General features: G+C 43.9%; 1 protein-coding gene across 1 annotated transcript in view; it reads left to right on the top strand.

Moving 5' to 3' along the window:
- Nucleotides 1-4177: 4177 nt before the first annotated feature.
- The window catches only part of il1rapl2 (interleukin 1 receptor accessory protein-like 2), a gene marked incomplete at both ends in the record, with an annotated part of 337128 nt that continues 316849 nt past the window's right edge, over nt 4178-24456 (top strand). Inside the window, 1 exon segment of the mRNA XM_079268538.1 lies at nt 4178-4262. Within this exon segment, the coding sequence (XP_079124664.1) occupies nt 4178-4262 (85 nt within the window).

Genomic DNA, 24456 nt, shown 5'->3' with positions numbered 1-24456 from the left:
AAACGCCGGCCGACGTCGGGGAAAGCCTGGGGGGAAGGAGGGAGACACATATTTATTTTCCTCAGTTTTAATTTTTTCTTTGCGGGTGGGCCCCTCTAATTTCTGGTTTCTTCCCCCACGCACTAAAGCTTGTGCTGCTTGGTAACCCTCCATTATTTCCACCAGGTCCTCGATGTTGCGGGGGTTTCCCTGGCCTGCCAATTTTTTTGCCTCATACGGGAGTGATCTGATGTATTTGTCCATGACCACGCGATCGGTGGGCGACACCTCTGTTGGCTCTGCGTGTAGCCAGGCCGTCGTAATCCTTTTGATCTCATGCATCTGGGCTCGCGGAGAAAGTGAGGCGTCATATGACCATTCATGAAATCGTTGGGCCTGTAAGAACAGCGTGACCCCGCATCGCTGTAACGCTTCCGCTTTCAAAACCAGGAAGTCAACTTTTCCAGCGCGCTCTAAGTCCTGATACGTTACTTGCGTTTCATTGATCAAAAAGGGGGCTATTAACTCTGCCCAGTGATCTTCTGGCCATTTTTCGCGGAGTGCCGTTGTCTGGAATATTTGAAAAAAAACTTCAACATCGTCAGCTGCCGTTTGTTTGAGAATGAAGCGCGCTGGATTCACTTTCTCCACGGTATGTTGCTCCTGTTGGTTTTGTAACATGCCCTTGATTTCGCTTTGCATGGCATCCGCGCGTTCTGTTTGCAATTCCATATATTTCTCCATTTGTATTTGCTGTTGGTATTGTTGTTGCTGCTGGGATTGGAGGATTTGCATTTGTAATTGCATGGCTTGTTCGTGGCGCTTTTGGGTTTCTTGGTTGCTAGCGATTAGCCCCGCTAGCAGCTCTTGAAATGGCACCGGGGTGGCCATGCTTACGGGGTCGGTTGGTCTATCGGTCAGCGTTGCCAGAACCGGAATGGTTCCCACATTCTCCACCAGTTGTGACAGCCCCCGGGGTGGGCCGGGGGTTTCACGACAACACTGACCAATAAACACAACCAGTCGGCAGATAAACGGTTCACGTGAGGTTTTTACTGAAGGTAGAGAGTGGAAAGAGGTAGGATAGACACTCAATAACACAATGTCCGCTTTCCAGAGGGATGGTCGGTGTCCAATTCCACGGTTCGGTGCACAACGGGTATTCCTCAGACGGTCCAGGGCGCGGGCAGGAGCAGGGTAGTCGTACAGGCAGGGGTCGTGAGCCGGGCGGGTAGTCAGACGTTCCAGGGTGATCCAGGGGTAAGGCAGTCTTCTCCAAGGGTTTCGCTGATTCGGCTACTTCTTCTTCTTCTTCTTCTTCCTCGTCTACTCCTACTCTCTCCCGGTTTCCTGTTTCCTGGGCCCTTTTGTAGTCCCCTCCTCCTCCTCTGATAGGGTGTGGTCGCTCCCTCGTCTCTCCTCCTCAGGTGTTGCTTGTTGGGCTGATGGTGGTTTGGCGCTCTTTTCCATTCCCTGACATGGGGGCTCCGCCTCCATGTCAGGCAATATCGTCCCTCTATCACTACCCCTCTGGGGTTGCCCCTCCGGCTGCCACAATGTTTTGACTTTTCCAAAAGGACACGGTAAATACTTCCCACGTATGACTGACTCACACGTTTGATTTTCGCTCAGCCGTGCTTGTCAGAGTGCCTGCCTCATTGTCTTTACCTGAAGCCAGCAGCTCGATTTAGCTTCCTCTGCTACAGTATAACATGACCCGGCACAACCCGTGTTCCTCCTCTGATGACTGGAGACTGTCTGCGGCCTCTGAGGCCAGGAGGAGGCAAAACAAAAACAAAGGCAGCGCGGATTACAGGTACTGCTGAGTTTGGTTGCTTCCCATGTGGCTGTTTTGCGTGCGTAGCCCCAAAAAGTCCTGAAATGTTATGCTTTGTCTCGTCAGTCCTTTGGCAAGCAAAACAAAGAAACGCTTTTTAAATTGTTTTTCTCTTGGTTGTCTCTTAAGACTTCCTTTACACGGCACAGAAATGGTTTTAAGAAGTCCTGAACGCAACGTGATGGAAAACACATCACCCAAACTCTCTATGCGGTCAGCTTACTCCACTGATCTTTACCATTCATTCCATTGAGCTGCTTCCATGTCATGCTCCTGGTTGTGTGCACACATGGCTTATAGGACCAACCTGTGCTTGGCCTACTTTGAAGGATCTGAGAAAAGAGAGAAGTCTGATGTGAGTGTTGGTGTGCTGTGGCTCTCAACCAATCAGAAGTGATTATTGGACTGTAGTATTATAATTATCATTATGATAATGATGATTTGAACTGAACCTGTGATGCTACCAAGATGAGACACACTACATACTCCTAAAGTCAGAGCTGTATTTTAAATTACAAGTGTTGACAAGCCAGCACGGATGAGTGATTTACATCTGGTCGTGGCAACATCGTACAGTATTCTTCATCACATTATCGCTCCATCGGCTTTGTTCTTTGCATCAATTTAGTCCCTGTTTTAGACCCCAATTCCAGGCTCAGATTCAAAGGCGAATAACTTTGGCACCCAATCTGCAACCTACGAGGTTCTATCATCAGCTACCACGCTGTGCATGTGACTCAAATGTGATTTCAGTCAGCAGTCAAACTGGAGTTTAACTTCCCTTTATTGTCACATGTATGAAAAACACTGAAGTGACTGTTGGCATGGCTAATCTTCAACTTCAATCACTCCCTGGTTAACTGTGTGTGTGTGTGTGTGTGTACACAGAAAGCATGAGAAAATCAGATTGTGTTCTATCAATGTGATTTCACATGGCTGGCTCAGGGACAGTTTGTGTGTGTGTGTGTGTGTGTGTGTGTGTGTGTGTGTGTGTGCGTGCGTGCGTGCGTGCGTGCGTGCGTGTGTGTGTGTGTGTGTGCGTGCGTGCGTGCGTGTGTGTCTGTTTGTGTGTGTGTCTGCCCCAAAGCTTCTGCAGCCTTTGTATTCGCAGCTTGTGGTCAAATCGAATTGAGTTTCTGTATTTTAAATTCAATCAGTTGAAAAAAAAGAAATTGATGTTTTCATAACCTCACCAAGCCTGTGCTTGGGATCAATATTAATGCCCTTTATTTTGTGCTGTTCTTGCTGCCATGGTTGTAATAAAGTGTTTTGTTTTTCACTTTTTTACAGCATATCGACCCACAACCAACACGATTTGGGACCGCCCTATTGTTTTTTTTGTTGTAGCTTATGAACACTCAGAGAGACACACGGACATTTTAACATCCATTTGACAAACGTGTCAAATCCAAACAAGACTGAAACAAAACATTGAGTTCACTGTGTCATGTGTTTTTTCTCAGCAATTGGAAAACAACAGTAGGGTCTTGACAGTATTCACTGTACATATTATCATGTGCGAGCCAAGGAGGCTTAAAAGAGGAGATGTCACGGTTTCAACATATCATTCGGGGTGCAACACGTGCAGTTTAATCTGGGAAGCACCTGCTGAAAGGCTCACCAGCTGGCCCATGATCAGAGAACATGAGGATGATTGCATCTCTTCCCTGGGGTGAACGCAGTGAGGGTGTCATGGCGGCCTACTGTTTTAGTGCGAATTACAATTCTGCGATTACTGAAAAGACCAGAAACGAATGCTTTCTACTTAAAAATATTTTATTCCATATTCGGGCGCATCCAAAAAGTTCTGTCAGGCCGATCGCAACCAAAGAGCACACCCTCCCTTTATTTAATGCGCCGTAAGTAGCCTTACGTAGGTACCTCCAAAATAAAACTCTTTCACTCCTCTTCCTCGTGGTATTTAAATAATTCGTGGCTGACATGCACTCTGGTAAAACAGAGCAGAAACACCTCGGCTGGGCCAGTAAGTCAGTATGTCAGTGGCCTCACTCATGATTTGTTAACATTGGAGCACAGTTTAAAGTCTTGAAGGGCCCATATTCCTCACGGTAGGATTTGCCTGTGGGTGCTGGAGAATTGGCACCTTTGGTAAAAAGTGGTTGACTTGACAGTGGACACTGCTGTTTGCATCCCTTCCCCAAGAAACAGCAGTTGTAGCCGATTCTCCGATTCTCATTACAATCTTGTGAACACAACACACTGTAATGCTTGGTGTCAATGTATATACTATACTTATATACACTGTATATATGACAATCAGCATAGTACCTACAGTGTTGTCCCTAACACGTTGTCCCCACTGTGTCCTGATGTCTAAAGGTGCCAGTGGAGACTAGAGAGATGAAGGCTTTATCCCTCCTCTTCCTCCTCCTCCTCGCCTCAGGAGCCTGTGACGGCGTCAAGTACATATCCAAGAGGAACTCAGGTAGGATGAACCGCCTCTGTTTTGGTGTCTATAGGCGCACTTCAACGAGCTTTTCCCCCTCTTGAAAGTTTCCAGGCTTTGTCTTGTTTTTACTGATATTCTCTTTGTGTATTTGTTTCACCGTCATGCACTTTCATTGCTAAACACTCTTCAGACTCCTCTTGAAAACAACGATGATGCTCTACCTCTTGTCTTTCCTCCTCCTCTCTATTATTGCCATCAAATTTGCTCGCTCTCTTCCTTCCTCACAGCTCTCGTGTCCTATCTGATGCATAGATATCTCTTACCTTGATGCAATGGCTGCATACCTCTACTTCGCTCCATCCGTCTCTTTCTTCTTCACAATCACCCTCTAACTGGTCCCTCCAACCTCTACCTCAGCGCTCACACAGCTGTTCCCCCGCCTCTCCTGTTTCTGCCGAGGGTGCGTAACGATCAGCCCGTCTGCTGCTGGCTGTTGTGCTCATTTGTGTATCGGCAGAAATATGATGACAAATCTGCTGATGGTCTTTCATTCGGGATCGATTTGTTGTGTCGCGCCCATCGGCTTGACATAGAGAGTTTGACTGGGCTATCGATGTTTGCCACGCTACTGTACACTAGCTCTGTTTACAGCGAAAGTAGAGGTTCTGCATTTATAGATATTACCAATAGCATTTGTCATCGTATTGCCATGCGGCCCTGCCAAGTACTGAAAGTGACAAAAACACAGAAAATGACTTACCGACTTTTTAGCAAACTCAGGTCATCTAATTATAACAGTCCAGTTCGAATTGATTGCCCTGTAATGTAATCCTGTCGCACTATTTGGCTTTCATGTAAGTGACAGTGTGTGGCGGTTTAATCGAGGGAATAACAATCCCTCAGCCATCCTTTACATAATTGCACACGTAGCGTCGGAGAATGACATCACAGGGATTCAGCATTTTGTTCAAAAATATGAAAGTTAAGGGCTGAGCTTTAACGGGCCTAAAAACGTTATTTTCTAAATCAGCTTGTTGCTCTGAAAGATGGGATCGTATTGGAACACCGGTTAGTACAGTTTATTCATTTCACATGCTAAATGGTGTATTCATGTTTCTCTCGGTGCTCTTCTGACTGCTTTGAGGTGGGCGGGGTGTCAGATACTCCACCAATCAGGATTTAGAAACATTTGAATCAGAATCTTGGACACTCGTTTTTTATTCTTAAGGGACAAATGTAGCTTGTGGCAAGAGTTAGATGAGGAGATTGTCAGTCTGTGCTTTAAATACGAAGCTCCTGGCATCAGCCGGCTAGCTTAGCTTAGCATAAAGACTAGAAGCAGTTTAAAAGGTTACTGTGTCTCTCATCAAAAGATATAGATCAAACATATTTTGGGGGCCTGGAAAAGTTGAGCGACCTGTGAAGTTAACGTTCCCAACAAAGAAATAGTCCAGCACATAACCGCCTTTAAAACAGAGACGTTTTGGCTTTTGACCTTTGGGTTTTGTACAGATTGTAGTGAGCTTCATTTAGAGCTGCTTGTAAGGGGGATTTAGTTAGACTGACTTGTATATTTCATTGAAACGGGCCTTTATTGCATTAGATGAAAAAGGCAAAAAGTAACAGATCAGATCATTTTTTTTGTACTGGCAGTAATACGACAGCTTATGTAAGATAGAAGTAGCCAAAGGAGTTCAAAGGTCAGGCTCATCTGCACAACAAAAGCCCCTGTAGCTGGCAGAGATTTAGCAATGTTGTTGAGAGGAACTTTCCAAAAACGTCTTCCAGGCCATCCCAACACCCACACGCATCCTCACCGTACGTATTATGATGCAAACCTTCCAACGCAATAAAGCGGTGATTCATCTTAAATCAGACGCGGAGACAAAAGGCGATGAACACGACACAATTTGTTGCATTGTGTCGGGGTAAACCCGTCCTTTGTGAAGCTGGGGTTTCAGAGAACACTGCGCTCCTCGCTCGGTCTCATCTTTTACTCTGTCTTCCGTCGTATCTCCTTCACCCTCGGCGTGCTGACTGTGTGGGTGAGCCGGTGGGAGTTTTTCTTTGCTGTTGTGCTATGTGGATGTGCGCGTACGCTGGCAGGCATACCTGCGTGTGTGAATGCTCCGCTTCATGTCACATTGAACAGTGACTGCCAGTGTGTGTGTGTGTGGGCGCTGTACATGTCCAGGTTTTAAGTGTGTGTGTGTGTGTGTGTGTGAAAACTAAGTGTGCTTCAGTGTATGCTCACTGAACGTGTGCTATCCTTCTGTGTGTGTGTGTGTGTGTGTGTGTGTGTGTGTGTGTGTGTGTGTGTGTGTGTGGGAGAGAGGTGTGCACAGAGCAATTATGTGATCAGAGCAGAGCCAAGCGGACATTTATGTGGGCGACCGCTACAGTCGGCCACAGATAGGCTGACAGATCTCTTCTCTCCCTCGCTGCTTGTTACTGGACACCATATGGATAGAAACTACCATTTCCTTTTGTCGGTCTCCCCGCTGTGCTTTGATGTAGCACCCGCTGCAGCGAAAAAGTGGATAAATGATGATGAGACAGAGGAGAGAGTGGTGGTGGTTAGGTGAAGAGACACTAACATAACATATAAGTGTGAGCTATAGAAAAGAACCACAATGACAAAGTACAGTATCCAATCCCTGTGAGGAAAGCCTCGCATCAGAGGTCAGATATTCTACACCTCATCGGGTTTGGTGCCTTGCTCAAGGACACTTGAGCGGATGTTTTCCTCCTACTGGCTTCTCACCCTAAAACAACCTGATACACAAACATATAAAGACTGCAAAGTAAGGCAACAAAGTAAGTCCACGAGAGCCGGGCGGACATCTTTCTTTTTTTCTCATTTAAGTTTTTAATTGTCCAAACCCACCAACATATAGTTTCTGATTGGTTTGATTGAGCCTTATTCTTCATAAACCTCATTGAAGGTATGTTTAGGTCATGTCCTTTTCATGTCATATTTAGTCTATTGTCTTTTTGTTCTTATCCAAACAGCTGATTTAGCACAACCTAAACATTATGTCAAGCTGCTTTTCACTGTGCATATTGCATAAGCATGGGACAAAACAATCTTTGACTTTGAATCTAATACTTAATATTGTTCAATATGCAATAACACAAGAGGAATATCAGAATGAATTTGGGATTAAACCAATAAAATGTTCTCACATATAGTAGCTGGAGTATCTGGTATAGACTGACCGGGTCAGTGGAGTTGTCTTTATTGCTTTATGTGTTTATATACACAGGGTCCAGCGGTGTGGAAAGGTGTTGGTGACCCTGTGTGGAGAGTACTGCCTAACATGATGCTCACTTCTCGGCATGTACCCCCACTCATTTATTCAAGTCTTTTCTTTACTTTTTAAAAAGAGTGATTTTAAAAACGGGCTCATTTTGTCATAACACACGACCACACACACAATGAGCAGAAACCCTCAGCTGTTTTGCAAAATGAAACACATTTATTCAAAACTATACAATGATTTATTTAAAAAAGAAATGGCACCCACACCATTCATAAAACGGATTGTGACTGAACCAGTTACAGGCTGCAATGGCAAACATGTGACTGTAGTTCTGAATCCCGTGCCTGATGTTGAGCATGTGTTTGAAGGGTGTTGAATTGCAAACTGGGTGCGAAGCAGATAATGTGTTTTGGAGACTTGAGCTGAGTTTCTGCCATAGCAATAGAACAGGAGCAGATATGGATATCACCATTTGAATCAATGCAGCCAGATGGTCGGTAGCGGCGGCCATTTTTATGTGTACTGTTACCATTGCAACCCTTGTACACTTGTTTAAACTTCACCAACTTATTGCTTATTTTCTGTAACCAGTGTAGCATTGAATCATGTTGGAATTAGCATGGTAGCAACCAGCCAGCTGTACACCACTTAGCTCAGTAGCTTGCTAATTCCGCCATGCTTTAATGCTACACTGGTTACAGAAAATAAGCCAGACAGCGGGCTGGTGGCCAACGGCAGCGCTGGGTCTAATGCTCCCCCCTCCTCTCCCTCTCTCTCTCTCTCTCTCTCCCTCTCTCTCTCTCTCTCTCTCTCGCTCTCTCTCTCCATCGCTCAGGAGAAACACAAGCGACCTAGCTAACTTGGCAGCCATCTGTCTCCGCGCTGCATCCGCTCTCTTTACAGGCAAGCTGCGACAACACTTTATGGCGTGTGTTGTGACCATCACGATTAACAACAGTTTTATTTTGTATTTTGAGTTTTGTTCTCTGAGTGCCGGATCCAATCATTGTCCGTTTTGTTTCGTGTTTCGTGTGTTAGCAACCAAAACAACAAAACACATCCTTCCTGCTTCGTCATCCCTCCATCCATTCGCTCCATCTCTCCTGGTCCTCTTAGTCAAGGCCAGATCTTAACGGCTTTCGCACTCCAGACACAACCAATAGATTAGCTGAGATGGCGAGCAGGAAGATAACGCAGACTCTTATCTCGATTGCTGCTGGGCTGATACAGCGAAAGAGGGAGGGAAAGACAAAACCAATCACACATAAAGCGTGAGAGTGGTTATCTGTTCATGTATGTACGATGTTGTGTGTTCCTCAATGTTCAGTAAGATGCATTTCCAAAACTGTGTCCTATGTACTTATCTGAACCTCTTCAAGCTGTTTCTGCCTTGTCTTTAAAGACATCCACATGAGGTGCTGATACAGATGGGTTGCCACGTATGTGTGTCTGTGTGTGCATGTGTGTGTCAGGGTGATTAAGTGCCAGTGAATGTCCTTGTATGTATGCATAAGAACGTGAGTGTCTCTGAGTGTGAGTGTGTTTTCTGACGCAGCTAAAACCTGAGATCAAAGAACGATTAGATCTCAGTCCGATCTAATCGCTCAGGAACTCCAAGCATGCAGAGTAGAGCCAAGATAACAGTGTGTGTGTGTGTGTGTGTGTGTGTGTGTGTGTGTGCGTGTGTGTGTGTGTGTATCGGGCTTCAGTGTTGTAACGGACATATTTGCATCGTGTAGTATATAACGGAGAAACTGTGATTGTGTGTGTGCCGACTTGCTTTGGGTGAGACGAAAAGGACAAAACATACACATATAGAGCTGTCTTTTCTACTGACACACACACACACACTCACACACTCACACAAGCCAGTCCCCTTCTCCACCTGCACATTACTTCTTATTTAGCATTAAAATTCATCTGAAGCGGAGCATATTTCTAGCTGCTGTTCTCTATGCAGACACATTTTTCACAGTAAAGCGTTGACGCACTTGGTTTTTACGCTTGACTGCGATCGCCTTTGCTGCACAATGAGCATGACGCTATTAAACTCAAATGAATATGTTCGAAAAAAATGTAGATTAAGATGAATCGTTGAAAAAAAAAAATACAGGAAAATGTGCAAAAACCCAAAATAGCATCCTGTAACGGAGATCCACAGTGACTTTGTCTTCTATTTGAAATGCTTGAGAAGCAATGTGAATTTCTTTGCCATCACTGTTGGTGTTGCTCAAAGTGCCGAGGGCAAATGAGTAATTCACCATGGTGGAGAGAATGCAGACAGTAACGGATGACAAGGGGAAACAGAGAAGGGGAAGCGAGGTATTCAACATGTATGAGCTCTTATTGTACTACAGTAGCTGGAGAGATACAAGGAGACACCTCTGTTTCGCCTGGGATGCCGAATGGTGCAGGTAAGTGATGTAACAACATGGCAGCGTTGCAACAAATAAATTCCATTACGATGCATTTTTTTTTTCAGTTTCATTTGTGAGTCAGTTTCCAGAGAAGTTATTTTAAATTCAGCCGGAGTTTCGACAATGTCACCGGAGCAAAAGCAGAGACTCATTAGTCTTCTACATTTGAGATCCTTTGTGTGTTTGCAGACCAATCCCCCGCATACATTTCATTGTGATTAAAGGAGCAGAAGTCACAGCCTGACCGTCTGCTCACCCCGAGACTAATGAGCATCAGAAAATGGACGGTAGCCGTCAACTTTCGCTGTGATCCGGCATGAAGGCCGGCCGTCGTCTACATATAACATCCCATGGTGGCCTTTTTTAGACATTGTCCAATTATTTCAAAAGAGTTTTTGCATAACTTGCCACTTGCAGTTTGAGACAAGGATCTTTCCCCTGTGACAATTGCAGATATTAGCCGGCCAACACATTAACACACACCTTCTGATCAATCAGAAGGCGTGGCATGTTGTAATGAATGTATCTGAAGCAATGGCTATGCAAAGGTAGAGAACTGCTAAAACCGTCCTGGAGAGCCAGGACACGATGGAAATGGTAAATGGACTGTGTTCACAGAGCGTGACAGCACAAGCCAGCATTCCCCCCCCCCGTTCATACACGCACACTCATACACTGAGGTTACTTAAGGGGCCCCCTGCTCATCAAGAGCCATTCACACACACACTCACATCAATCTGGGGATCAGTATCTTGCCCAAGAACCCTTTGACATGCAGACTGGAGGGCCAGGGATCAAACCAGTGATCTTCTGATTAGTGGAGGACCAGTCCTCATCCTGAGGTGTTAGTAGTTCTTTAGTGCTGGCGTGTGCCCGTCATGACATTCAGCATGAACATGAAAGCTGGTATCTGTGTTTACAGCACTCCTAGCTAACGTCTCTCCCCGGCACGACTAATTAACACAAGTGGCTTTTTCAGCCACTTGACTTTTTTCCCACTTTGCATTTAGCTCTGTGTGTGTGTGTGTGTGTGTGTTTTTCTGCACACACACTAATTACAATACACTGTCTCCCTCACTGTTGCCCTTTTGTTGCCCCTCTTAAACTGAGGATAACAGGCTGTTTGTGAGGCAGCTGTGTGTGTGTGTGTGTGTGTGTGCGTCATCTTGCTGTAATTGAACTATTATGTGTAACTTCAACTATAGCGACATTAGCAAAGACCAGCTTGCTAAACAATACAGACAGCTGCTCCGTTCTGTGTGTTCTGCGTTGCTCTGCACTAAACAGTATTCAGTCAGTTCAGACGGTACTTTTTGCCAGAATGCTCTGTATGTTAATTGAATACTGTTGCATTTAAATCTCATCATTTAGGAACTTGTTCCCAGTGAGTAAGAGAATAAAGGCCTTTATTTTGAAGGATTTCACCACTCTTCCCTAATACTTTTTCAATAAGCATTCTCTACACTGGGCAGTGGACCTTCTGAGACCAGAGCCACATAATGACCAAACGCTTTATCTCCTCCCATGCTAACAGTGCTGAAGGTGCGGTTTTCTCTTCTTGTGTTCCTGCTCCTCCTAAAGGACATCAGTGTTCTCTCATGAGAGGCTTTGTGTGGCTGAGCCTCTCTGTCTGTGTGTCCTGTGGCACGGCACCGTGGAACAGGAGACGGAAGAGAGCGGATTGGAGAGGCCCATACGGATGCAACATCTCTCATGTTTGTACGCTGAGGTCTTGAGCTGTGTCCAAAACCACTCCCTCATTGACTTTCTTCTATATAACAGACACTCTGACATACATTTGCTCACTTTTGTAATGGTCTTTCTAGTCTTCCCACCCCTCAAAAGCACTTTTACACTCATCCTCAACCATGCATACACTGATGGCAGGGGCTCTCGAGTTGCACTCGTATTGTCTGTCTTTACTGAGCAACCAAAACTTGAGCACAGACGAAGGCTGTGACGACGTTACGGTAATTAAGCAGTAAGCACGACCGACGACAAAAGAAAAGAAAGATGAGTGGATTTGAAAGACTGTTAATCCCTGACAGGAGCTTTGCTGCTGGCTTTGTCTGTGTGGACTCGGCTGACATTTCACCCGGATGTAAGTGGGACAGATAGCAGAAGTCTGACGGAGCTCTGCACTTCGATGATGAACTTCTCCTCTGTGATTGGTTGTTCCTCACATGACATGTGGTGCACGCTGCAGTGTGAGGTCATAGTGAACTATGTGCAAAGTGATTTTAACGGGACTTTTTACAACATCTTGACAGTAATCCTCAATAGAGGGCGCTTCACCTGAGAACTAAACTCTGCACTTCTTTAGAGCAGAAATGTGCCGAGTTCTCTGAACTCTCTCATTACTCATTTCAAGAGGGAAAAAAGAACTGAATCTTTGAACTTTGACCTGAAGACTTTTATTCTGTGCTAAATGATTTGAGAAGCAGATTTTTGCTACAATGTCAAAATAAAGTATGCCCTCTCCTGTAAAAATAGTATTCATCTTCATCTTTGACATTCAATTTGCACTGTATATGTCTCTTTTTTGCTCATACTTCTCTACTTCCGTTCCCACTCTTTTCACTTTGAGTCCTTCTGTCTCTCTTCTTCCACTTTCTCTCTCTCTCTGTCTCATCGGCTTTCAGGCTGTTCAGAGTCGGCAGCTACCAGGAAATAATGCCATTGAGGTTGATCGTGTATCTAAAATGAAAGTAAAGTAAAAGGACATAAAGATGTTTCCATCGTCTTTATTCATGGGACATACAGTCCCTGCATGACATTTAGAGTTCAGTTTACGCCATTTACCATTCCCCCCCCACACACATCTCTCTCTCTCTCTCTCTCTCTCTCTCTCTCTTGTCCCCATGTCTCCATGTCTCTGTTGTGCTCCAATGTCATATTAAAGATTCATCCATTCTCTGGTTCTGCAAATATTGATAAAGGCTGACACCGCTTTGACTCGGTACACCTACGGTTCTGCATGCACACACACACACACACACACACACACACACACACACACACACACACACACACACACACACACACACACACACACACACACACACACACACACACACACACACCTATCCACACAACCTGGAATGTCCATACACTTATATCGTCCTGCACACAAATACCAATATGACCGTTATACACATACAGGCAAAAACAAACACAGGTGTTCAAACACCAGTTCACACTGTAAAAAATCAAAACACACAAGTCGTTACAGTTCTGTTAGTGTAGCGTGATCATTCCATTTTCTTGAAATCAAGAGACCTTTTTAAAAACGTATTCTCATAAAAACACGACGTGTCCACCACAGACTAGGTCCTTATTTTCAACATGAACTCATGAGGCCGCATTAGTGCAGATGTTGAGATGAGGCAACGCTACCCGGAAAAAAACTGTTCTTGAGAGTCAACAGGTGCACTGTGGGATGGCTGAATTGAGAGATTGCCGTCATTACTGCATTTGGCAAACCAACAACAACCCAATAAATGAAAAAATAATATTTGAACATGTTCATATTTCCAAGCAAAGTGGGAAAATAGCATGACATCACAGTTGTGAACTATGCAAGCTTGATGTGAAGAAAACCAACACCGAGAACAGACGTGTCCACTGTTTCAACCGAACAAATTTGCATATTCCTAATTACTGGAAATTTACATCAAGAATAATGAGTCAATTCACTTTCAAGTGGCCTTTTTCTGCAGTTTATAAAAAAAACATGGAGAAACAAAATTGTCGTATGTCCTAAAATATATCCATTTGTTTCACATGTGTGTATGTCAACACTGTAAGGATGTGTCGTCTCTCTGATGGCTGGTCGGCTGATTATAGCCTGATGTCATGATATGCAGTCCATCACTGTCCTCTGTGAGTTTGTGTGTAAAACTCCCATGAAGTGTATTTGAGTAAACACTTGTCCACTTGCATGTCTGCTGAGGTTTGTGTGTGTGTGTGTGTGTGTGTGTGTGTGTGTGTGTGTGTGTGGTTGACAGTAATGCATTGGGACAGGGGGCCCAGGGGAAAAAGACGATATGCAACCCTCTATTAATTACCCCCTTAACACATGCACACACCCAGAATGTGCAGAGAGATGCAAGCATGCACAAATACACTTCATCAGTGTCACAACAGCCAAAATAAGAAAACGACTCCCAGTTGTAAACCTGCTTCCCAAATCTTTACTTCTTAGTCTCCTCACTTCTGATGAAAGAAAAACACACATCACACTGATGTCTTTGTTTCCTTCTCTGTTGCCTGGAATTCATGCCATTGACGCTGGACTCACACTTGTCACATACTTTGCACATACGGGTATGTACATTAAGGAACAGTGCTGAGCATGGACGTGAACACTTACACACCTTCAAGTCCCCACTTAGCTCAGATTCACTAGCTTAGGCCCCCACCTCGGTCGGAGCGAGCCTTCGTCGGTTGTTTGGAGTGTTGAGGAATGGTTGATGGAGATTTGGCCTGATGCGGTTTGGGGGAGGCTTAGCTGAGGATCCACTGCGGCTCCCGGGCCTTGCAGAACCCCTGATCTCCATGGGATAGGAGCATGATGATTATGGGGGGAGATAACTATTAACAAGAGGGAGGGAGGGTGGGGTGCAGAAAACGCGAGCGTGCCGAGGCTTAGAGTGGGTAGGTAGTTATAGGAGTGTGTCCGGACGTGGGCGAGTGGCTGAGGTGTGGTCCTGCTCCTGAAATTCAGCAAAGTTTTATCTCCAATTAAAAAACTGAATTCACCAGAGGGTTTTAGACATGCTTTAGATTCATTTAAAGAACGGAACAGGGGACTTCAACAATCTCCCCTGTTTGCCAAGGAGTCCCCAGTTGGAATGTTCAATGACGCTTAAGTCCACCGTTGGTGAGGGCACACACACACACACACACACACACACACACACACACACACACACACATACACACACACACACATTTGCACCGGCAGGACAAAGACATAAACATTACATTTGCTGTGGACAAATAAGCCTGAGAACGAATTCATGTTAAACCAGCTGCCTGATCCAAAGAACAAACATATGCAGAGTGAGTAGAAGCTGCATCTGACCTACAACATGTACCAACACAGAGCAATGCACACACACCACATACTAATATACAACCATTCAAATACTCTGCGATACACACACACACACACACACACACACACACACACACACACACCTTTTTTTCAATGTTTGTTAAATGAAGGGCACGATATGGAGTATCTCAGACAAAAACACAGACATCCACCAGACCAAGGTAGCTCCGCCCGAAAGCATCAGCAGATTGAGACCATGAACTCATGTTTACGTTTGTTGGACTTTTTTGCAACCAGAGGATTAGGCCATTAGAAAAAGGTTTAAGACTCTTCTGCATTCATTGGCTTCCTTATTCAGACCCAGAGGTTGCCGCCTGATTCCATTGTAATCCCCCCCCCCCATCTACAGCCATCTAGCCCACCCCAAACTCTGCCACCCAATAATAAGTACATAACAAGCCATTAATTTGAGGGAGAGAGAGAAAAAGGCAAAAGTTGGTGAGAGCAAAAACTGAGGAAATGAAAGGGAACCAGAAGAAAGAAAGAGAAGAACAATGAGGGAGAGGAGGGTGGGGAAGAGAGGAGAGAGAGGAAAAAGAGAGACAAAGAGAACATGTAACACGAAGTCCTTGCTGTCAGCCAGTATGTAATTAAGCTCTGCACTCTGTCACCATCGCTCTGTAGAACTGGCAATTTAACTGGGCCGGAGCCAGGAGAGCAGATCAGAGGGGGGGGTGGAGAACAAGAAGGAGGGGTGTTGAGAGACGCTGGGAGAAGATGATTTGAAATGAAATAATCCAGAAGAGTGCAGATGAGATGGAGAGAAATGAAGGGAGGAGCAGGGGGTAAAGGGGAAGTAGAGGCAGAATAAAGTGAGGAGAGAAGGCAGGAGGAAAAGAGGGAGGGGAGGAGAGGACAATGGGTTTGCAAAGCAGCAGATAATTGAATAGAAAACTCGATTTTCCATCTGGCTTATGCGGAGCTACAAGAGTCTCAAAGCTGACAATCGGCTGTGCACATTAATAATTTAACTGTCGGGTCAGACTACTTAGTGGCTTAAGCCTGTGAAATTAACAGATCTGATCATTTAAGTGAAAAAAAACACTCACACTAAAGACGATCCTAGGTTTACCCACTCGGCTGATTAGTGCTCAGTGGGTGTGATGACGTCTCTGCTGTCCTTTGGGTGGGACAACTCCCACCTCGCAACTCGCAACCTCAACTCCCAAAAAAAGCAGGTTAATAAGTTCTTAAGTGGTATGACAACAAAAATGTGACATTTTAAGATGAGCTACCTTGAAAATAACAAAAAACTATGTTTCCATTAACTCAATGACAAGAGATTAGTTGATTCCACTGAATTCATGTATGATCATTTTAAAGTGCGGTGGTTGGGTGTGGTCAGAAATGTGCTCTCTCGCACCTGTAACCACACCCAGTTAGGGCTGGGCGATAAATCGATTTAATCGATTAATTCGAATGTGTGCTTTAAGGCGATGTGTTTTATTGAAAATCGAGAAAATCGCCCCCACCCCTCCCCCCCGTTGGGTTCCCGTAGTAGAGTGCGCGCGCATTGTTTACAAACTAAAACAATGGCGGCCAGCAGCTTCACTGCTGGCCGCCGCCGCCGCCACCTCACAACAACAACCCAGCATTTTGGAGACATTCACCAACTGTACTCCGCATGAGAAGAAGAGTGCCCGGTGGAAAGCCATCACGGATGCAGTCGCGATGTATATCGCAAAAGATATGGTGCCCATATACACCGTGGAAAAGCCGGGGTTTATTCACCGTCTCAAAGCTTTGGACCCCAGGTACGTGCTACCAAGCCGTAAACATTTTTCTGACGTTGCCTTGCCTCGGCTGTACAATAGTACACGCCAAAGGATCTCTGCGGAGCTGGAGGGGATGTCATTCTACTCCGCAACAACTGACCTGTGGTCCAGCAGGTTGACCCAGACACCGATCCACTTGACTGGTGGAAGCGTCACCAACTTAACTTTCCAAGGCTAAGTACTTTAGCAAAGAAATACCTCTCTGTGCCAGCTACAAGTGCCCCCTCTGAGAGGCTTTTCAGTGTGTGGGGGGGGCATTGTTACATGCCACCGTGCATGCCTGAAGCCAGAGGTAGTAGACAGGCTTGTCTTCCTGGCAAAAAATATTTAGAAAAAACATGCACTACTGTTTAATACTGTTGGTTATGTTGTGAATGCACTTGATTTTGTTTACATGCACTTATTTACTGTGCAAAATATGTTATGTTGATGTTAGATCAGATGTTGCACTTTTGAAAATGTGAATGTTAAAGGGTCATATACATTTTATTTCATGCTGTGTTTGTATCAGTGTATTCAGTTAGAAAAGCTTACTGTAAAAAGTTACATTTGCACAGTTGTTTACAATGGAAGGCTACTATTTAATGCCATTTAATGTTATGTTTAATTTAATTTTATATTTAAATGATTCAGGCAAACAAAAGAGTGACCAAATACTTTTTGTATACTACAGGCACCTTTCTACAATGTTCAGGTTTTGTTTGCACTTTATTTTTATCAACCTACTTGGGAAAATCATCACAAAATAAAAGAAAAAATTGTTTTCAACAGCTTCTGTCATCTGCAAAAAATTTTGGGGGAAAAAAATCGATTTAAATCGTGAATCGGATTTTTTGTAAAAAAATCGGAGATTTTTTTTTTAGGCCATATCGCCCAGCCCTACACCCAGTAGTGATGTCACAGTGTCTTGAAGCATACCTGTACATCAGGGGTCTCTAACTGGCGGACCGCGGTCCAGATCCGGACACAGGACCTAAAATCGATATTTCGGAATCATACATTTTAGGCAGCGAGTTTGTACTTTAACCGGCGCATCTTATTCAGCCGTTACGGTACTTGTTCAGCGGTGCAGGAAACACACCGACCAATGCGTTGTAAATCACATCACGTGATGCCAGCTCAGCCAATCAAATATGAGTATTCTGACACGTTTCCTGACTCGAGCGAGGTTTTCACACACCGTGACAGACGGGGGAGAGACGAGGAAATAGAAACACGAGCAGGAAAATTGCACTAATCAGAGAGGTTATCTCACATGACGTTCTCCAAAAAGAGAAACGTGTTCAGAGAGAATATAATTCATAAGCATGAATGAACAGACTCTTCCATGTTAATTCTTCCCGTAGGCAGTTAAATCCAGCATGTCTCATGTGTTCAGAAACCGTAACTATTGATAAAAGCGGCAAATGAAGCGCACTACGAGACAAAGCACAACTCCTTTGAACAAACGTACCCACTTACATCTAAATGAAGACAGAAAATAAACCTAAGAGCCCAAAATGATCAGAATCCTGACCAACAATGATGTTACAGAGAGAATAGAGCTGAAACAAGTGTTAATAACCACAGATAATGTCCATGCTCACTGATTTATCTTTTTAGAAGACAAAATATAATATTGTGGCTTTTTGATTGACATCACTTCACACCTGAATGAACTGAATTTAAAGCTGCAGGACAACTCAGTGAAATTAATGTTTCTAAAATGAATTACTTTATTTTAAGATGCACATTCTTCAAAAGCTTTCTGTTATGTCAGTGATTCTTTAATCCAGCCATTATTTTACTTGAAATGAGAAGAACATTTATTTATGTATTATTTGTATTCCATCCAGTTAAATTTGAAAACTGAGAATAATGTGTTAAAATATAATTGATGTCCTACTTTCTTTATTTGATTTGACAGTTGTTGACTGCACAGAGATGTTATTACTACTACTAGGCTTCTTGAATATATATATGGCACTAAATAGCGCCGGTTAAATATTATTGTAATGTTTCGGACCTTTGCCCGAGGAGATTTTCTCAATCTGGACCTTTTGGAATTTTAGTTGAAGACCCCTGCTGTACATCACTACAGCCAGGTGACAAGTCGGGGACGCGTTTCCCGATTTGTGTTTGTTCTCAATGCTGACTTCTTACCAGCCGTGACAGCGATGCTGGTATTGATTTCACCTTGTGAATCTGTGTGCAGACAGATTTTTCTGACAGCAACGGTGTTGCAAACATGCAAGATGCAGTCACACAACTAAGATGGGTTTAGTCCAGGCAGCAACCTGCGGATCTGCCGAGTGAAGCCAATGCGGAAGTGTCCTAAAACTTGCATTCTCTCTACTCACCAGCAGGGGGCGACTCCTACGGTTTCAAAAATAAGTCAGATTGTATAGAAGTCTATGAGAAAATGGCCACTTCTTTCTTGATTTATTACCTCAGTAAACATTGTAAACATGAGTTTATGTCTCAATCTCTAGTTTCAAGTCTTCTTCAATAACAGCATGATGTTCATTGAGTACATGATGGTCCATTTAGAGTCAAACAGACCATAAAGCAGGGGATGCTTTAGGGCGGGCTTACTGTGATTGACAGATACCAGAGCCGTATATACGGCGTCTTTATGTTACTCCTCTGCATTCCAAATATGGTAACTTCCGTTCATCGGTTGCAAAAAAGCCAAGACGGCGAAACCGTCGAACTCAAGGCTTCACAAGGGCAGTCCATAAACCGATGGATGACATCACGATGACTACGTCCACTTCTTACATACAGTCATGGTGTGGTCTGACCATGCGGGGAAAGGTCTCTCGAGTTCTAATTTATGTCCGTAACTTAAATATCGTAACAGACTAATTACAACAAACATTTATTAAACCTGACTAAGTAGTTTTGTTGCCTAAAAACAACCAGGGGACTTTTGTTGTGTTTCTGTTTTGCTTTGTCTCAATTTACAGCGTCGATCGTGTGTTTAAAGCTGTGACCGCAATCAGGGAGGGAACGCATTCTGCTCTAAACGTAAATAGTTGTAGGGGGACGTGATTTTGTGAGACACAGGGTTGCTGAAGAGGACACTGACGACACCAGTGCCTTTCTGATAAGATCAAGAGTTAAAAAGGAGTGCTCGCAGCAGCTGTGCAAAGTCGAGTCGCACTGAAAAAAATACATTGGGTGCAGCGCATGTTCTCTGAATTAGGACAATTGAAGAAAGACACGATAGCGCTCACAAAAAAACCCTATGTACATGGACATTCAGCCTTAAACCAGTGGAGATCAGCAGACACTGAATTATTTTAGATTGTGTTGTTAAGGGGGGGGGGGGTCTTTGAAATGAAGTTCTGTTGGAACAAAGTTTGGCTACACAGCAGCAGGAGTTTGTAGCCAAGGTGAAAATGGTTTAAACCAATCAGCTGCGTATGCTTCCCTGTGTGAATGGAAATAATACAAGAATATAAAAAAGAGACACAGGGAGAAAAGAGGTTTGCATGGATGCGAAGAGGAGAAATTGAGAGAAATCCAAAAGGTGAACGGCAGCGAAATGAGAAAAAAAATGAAGAAAAAAAGAAGGCAGTGAGAGAAACGGAGAGACGGGAGAGCGAGGCAACCCAAAAGGAAAAAGAGAGGAAGATGGAGAGAGAACTGTAGTTAAGCTACAGTAAGTAGATGCTTTTCGATGTGCAAGTCTCTGGTGAGAAGACGGCGAGCGAGAGAAGACAAGAGAGGGAGGGGGAAGTTACAAAACTGAGCGTGACGAGACACTGATGAACCCGCTACCAAAGTCTACGTCCTTGCGTGTGAGCGTCTGTGTGCATATGTGTGTTTGCATTCATAAAAAAAACCCTGTAGGGGGTGTTAAGAGTGTGGCAGATTCACTCCATGGGGAGTCTGAATGGACCAATGCACAAGTGGGACTGTGTGTGTGTGTGTGTGTGTTGTGTGTAGAAATAAGTGCTGAAGCATTTGACTGCAGGGCAATTAAAGGAGAGTGCGTGTGCCTATGCGTCTAAATGTTGGCTAGTGTGAGGGCCACACTGCTGTGTAGCTGCTTATTGACATCGTAATTACCAGTGAATAATGCAGGGCCGTACGTGTGCATGAATGCATGTTTGTGTGTATGAAGTGTGTCCGCTTGGGGAGACTCGCTATTGGCATTCTAATGAGACAGAATGATATACTCTCCCTGTTCAGACCAGCGCAGGGCTGTACATGGTGGTTGGTGAACACGCTGCAGTGTTAACCCACCGCCATGTTGGCTCCGCCGCCTTGCTCCGTGGCTGTTGCTAAGTAACTGAAGGAGGATTCTATAATTACCCGATGCATCCATAAGAAGAAGTTACTCCTCATCTTTCGTGCGTTTTGCTACGTAAGTCCAGCAACACGTGTCAAGCATAGAGTCTTCATAATAAACCCCCGTCTTCACAGGAAACCACTTAGTGAGGTTCAGGAAACAAAACTGCTCCGTTGGATGTAGGAAGATATCGTGGTGTGGGTTAAAATAACTACGGTAGTCGTGTTGATGAGTAAGAAAGTTACAAATAATTCAACGCTGACGTCATCATCAACTGGAAATAACTTTTTGTTTGCGGTCTTTATACTTCCTGGCTCATGATGACATGGATACCAATTACAGCGATATGTGGGAGGATATAGCTATTAATGCCGTATGCAGCGTGATTTATCACAGATTGGCCAACTAGCGTATTCCCTTCAGAATTTTTTTTAAATAGCGATGAACTAAATAAAAATAATAAAAATAAGCGTTTCATCAGGTAGTACAGGGTTAGGCTAAATGTGTTGAGTATCTAATACATAGTATGGAGCTGGAGCCAGGAGGCGGAGTTAGTGTACTTTATCTTGTGTTGGGCCAATCAGAGCAGGCTGGGCTTTTTTATGGAGAGGGGCTTGAAAAGACAGGCACCGAAGCGGAGTTTAGACAGACGGTGTGTTCTGGTATATTCAGTGAGACAGTATCATAAACATGTCATAGTATGAACCGTGAATACAAGAATGAACCTGAACTTTTGAAGTAGGACAGTTTTCGGCTAATTTTGTAACATCTCAACTTTTTCAGTCTGTACTTATGTCATCTCTCCCCCCCCCACCCCGTGTCTTTGCCCTCCCACTCTCTTCTTTTGTCTCTCGTTCATTTACAATAGAACTTGACAGGGAATCATTAGCTGCATAATGAAACCCAGCAGACCAGTAATACATACCGTCACTGTCTATTACAGCCTCCTTAGCCTAAAGACCCTGAAGTAAGTGAGGCTGTGTTATGTACCGTTATTGTGTGAGCGCTGGGCTCCAAAAGGTTCCCAAAGGCTTTTAGGACACAACCCAGAGAGTTGTTGTTGTTGTCGTTGCCTCAAGTGTTCATGGTGATGATGAAAAAGCAAGTCAATTGTGTTAGAAATCGAATAGATATCATTCAAATGGTTGTTAAATAATTACAGCTATTGTACACTCATGTATGGGTTTGTGTACGGAGACAGTTCCTTGAGGTTCTGAGACTCCTGATATTATCAAATATTATCTGATCAATAGATTTCTTTTTTTTTTTAAAGCTCCAGCAGTTAAGGATCTGACACTCTGTTAATGGTGAGGAACTGGTTGGCTGGGATTGGTGATAAGAATTGGTTTCCAAATTGATGGTTTTTAAATTTGGGTGAAGAAAAAAACACCAGAACAAATAAACACGTGTTCTGAGTTTGTCACACAAAAAATGTCAAATTTGAATGATAAAAAATCTTGGAAATATAACCTGCTGAAGGCTCTAAACCCATGGCCAATGGTGGGCGATGGTTGACTACATAAGAACAAGTCCAAAGTCATCAGATTCATAATTTGAGTCTGACTTGAGTTCAAGTCATGTGACACCAGTTCAGGCCAATGGTAAAAAGTGTCCAACGAGAAGGACAGAAGTCATGAAAGGAAGCCTCCTGTTCTCTGCTGATCGCTCTGTCGCCAACTTTACTCTAAGAGCTTCTGCCACCCACAACATTTCCCACAGTCCCACCTGCTGGGTGTCATTTGTCTTGTCAACTCTGGTCCGACTGCAGCGTCAAGATAAAGTTCTTCAGCTTCTTTTCACTGGAGAAACTAGTTGGGGATTGCAACAGCAACAGAGATATCAGCGGAAGCGATCATGTTCACTGTAGTGGAATACATCTCCACACAGATGCATGGACCGCTATATGTGTGTGCACACACACACGCTCAGATACACACTCTGACTCAACTTAGGCCTGTGAAAGAAAGATTGGAAAACTATTATCTGCAGTGTGATCATAGTGTCTCCATAGACATTGCAATCTTTATCTCAGTCTGTAGCTCTAGTCCTCCTCTTGCACTCTCTTTCTCAGTCTGTAGCTCTAGTCCTCCTCTTGCACTCTCTTTTTGTCCATGCACACACACACACACACACACACACACACACACACACAGACACAAGAGCTCAAACTACATCTATTTTCTTTTCCGTGTCGCTGTATTTCAGCGGTGTTATTGATGAGCGGGGGGGCTCGGGGAGAGCGAGACTGAAGAGGCTGGGGCGAGAGAGGCAGAGAACATGGAACAGGGCGAGAGAGAGGGCCATGTGTCGCTCTCATACGGATTCAAACACAAAATACATGAGAGTCTTCAATATCGAGCGTTTACACAGAGGGAACAATTTGTGATGCTGGTAAAGGAGCCAAGTTCAAGAATTCAATCCAGCTTGAGCAGCTGGAAGTGAGACACTTCACTCCTCCATACTTGGGTGTCATGAAACTTTGTCATTGTGTAATAGACTAAAAATAAGTGTCTACAAACTGTCTGGATGGAACACCGACTAAAACATGTTGAGAATATTGAGCTCAAAGTTTTAGCTCCCAGCTTTTATCTTGAACGCTGACAGATTATAAAAACAGTTCTAATCTCAGGTTTATTTGGGATTTTAAAACACACATTTGTATTCTATGATAAAGCAAATATGGGAGCCAGATGCGAGTTCCAAAATGGTGCATTTTTTCCTTTTTGTCACCAACATGATTGGATTTGGGCAACTAAACTTTGTGAAAGAAATAGTTTCGTTGAGTATGTTTATTTGTTTTCATTCCAAGAGTGAGATTAGGTGGTTTATGCAATTGTTTTATGATCTATTGACTCTTGTTCATCGCTTCCATGGCTGTGCATTAAGAATGGAGTTCAAGAAGCAGGAGACACACTTTGTATTCCCAAGTATGCAGGTTTTGCGGCCCTTTAACAACGGCGTGCTAGTGAAAGAGCAGTCGGACCATATTCTCATGGTTTTAATTGTTGTAATAATTATTAGTCAGTTTGTCAAATATTCTCAACCTTTTATTGCTAGTTATAGAAGTTGTAACTTCAGGGAGGGCCCTGGCCCCCACAACAAACCAGCCAGCCCTGAGATTAAATATGATCACATTGTTAAAACCCTATAACTCCCTTTCAGCACAAAAACTAAAGAGACTAGAATCTAACAAAAAAGGCAGCTGAGCGGCTTCCTGGCAAGGAATTAAATGTAGTTGTTAAGATTGAAAAAAAATGGCTGCAGTTATTGGAAATAATCAATTTGTAAGTAACCCAATTCGTGTTTAGCAATCAATTTGATGCCTTTGTTACATGTTTTTACCTGTTTCTTACATCTGTTATGCTTTTCATCTTTTA

Source organism: Melanostigma gelatinosum, assembly GCF_949748355.1.
Source record: "Melanostigma gelatinosum genome assembly, chromosome: 5".
NCBI classification, from domain to species: domain Eukaryota; kingdom Metazoa; phylum Chordata; class Actinopteri; order Perciformes; family Zoarcidae; genus Melanostigma; species Melanostigma gelatinosum.
This window is presented reverse-complemented; position numbering and strand designations above follow the sequence as displayed.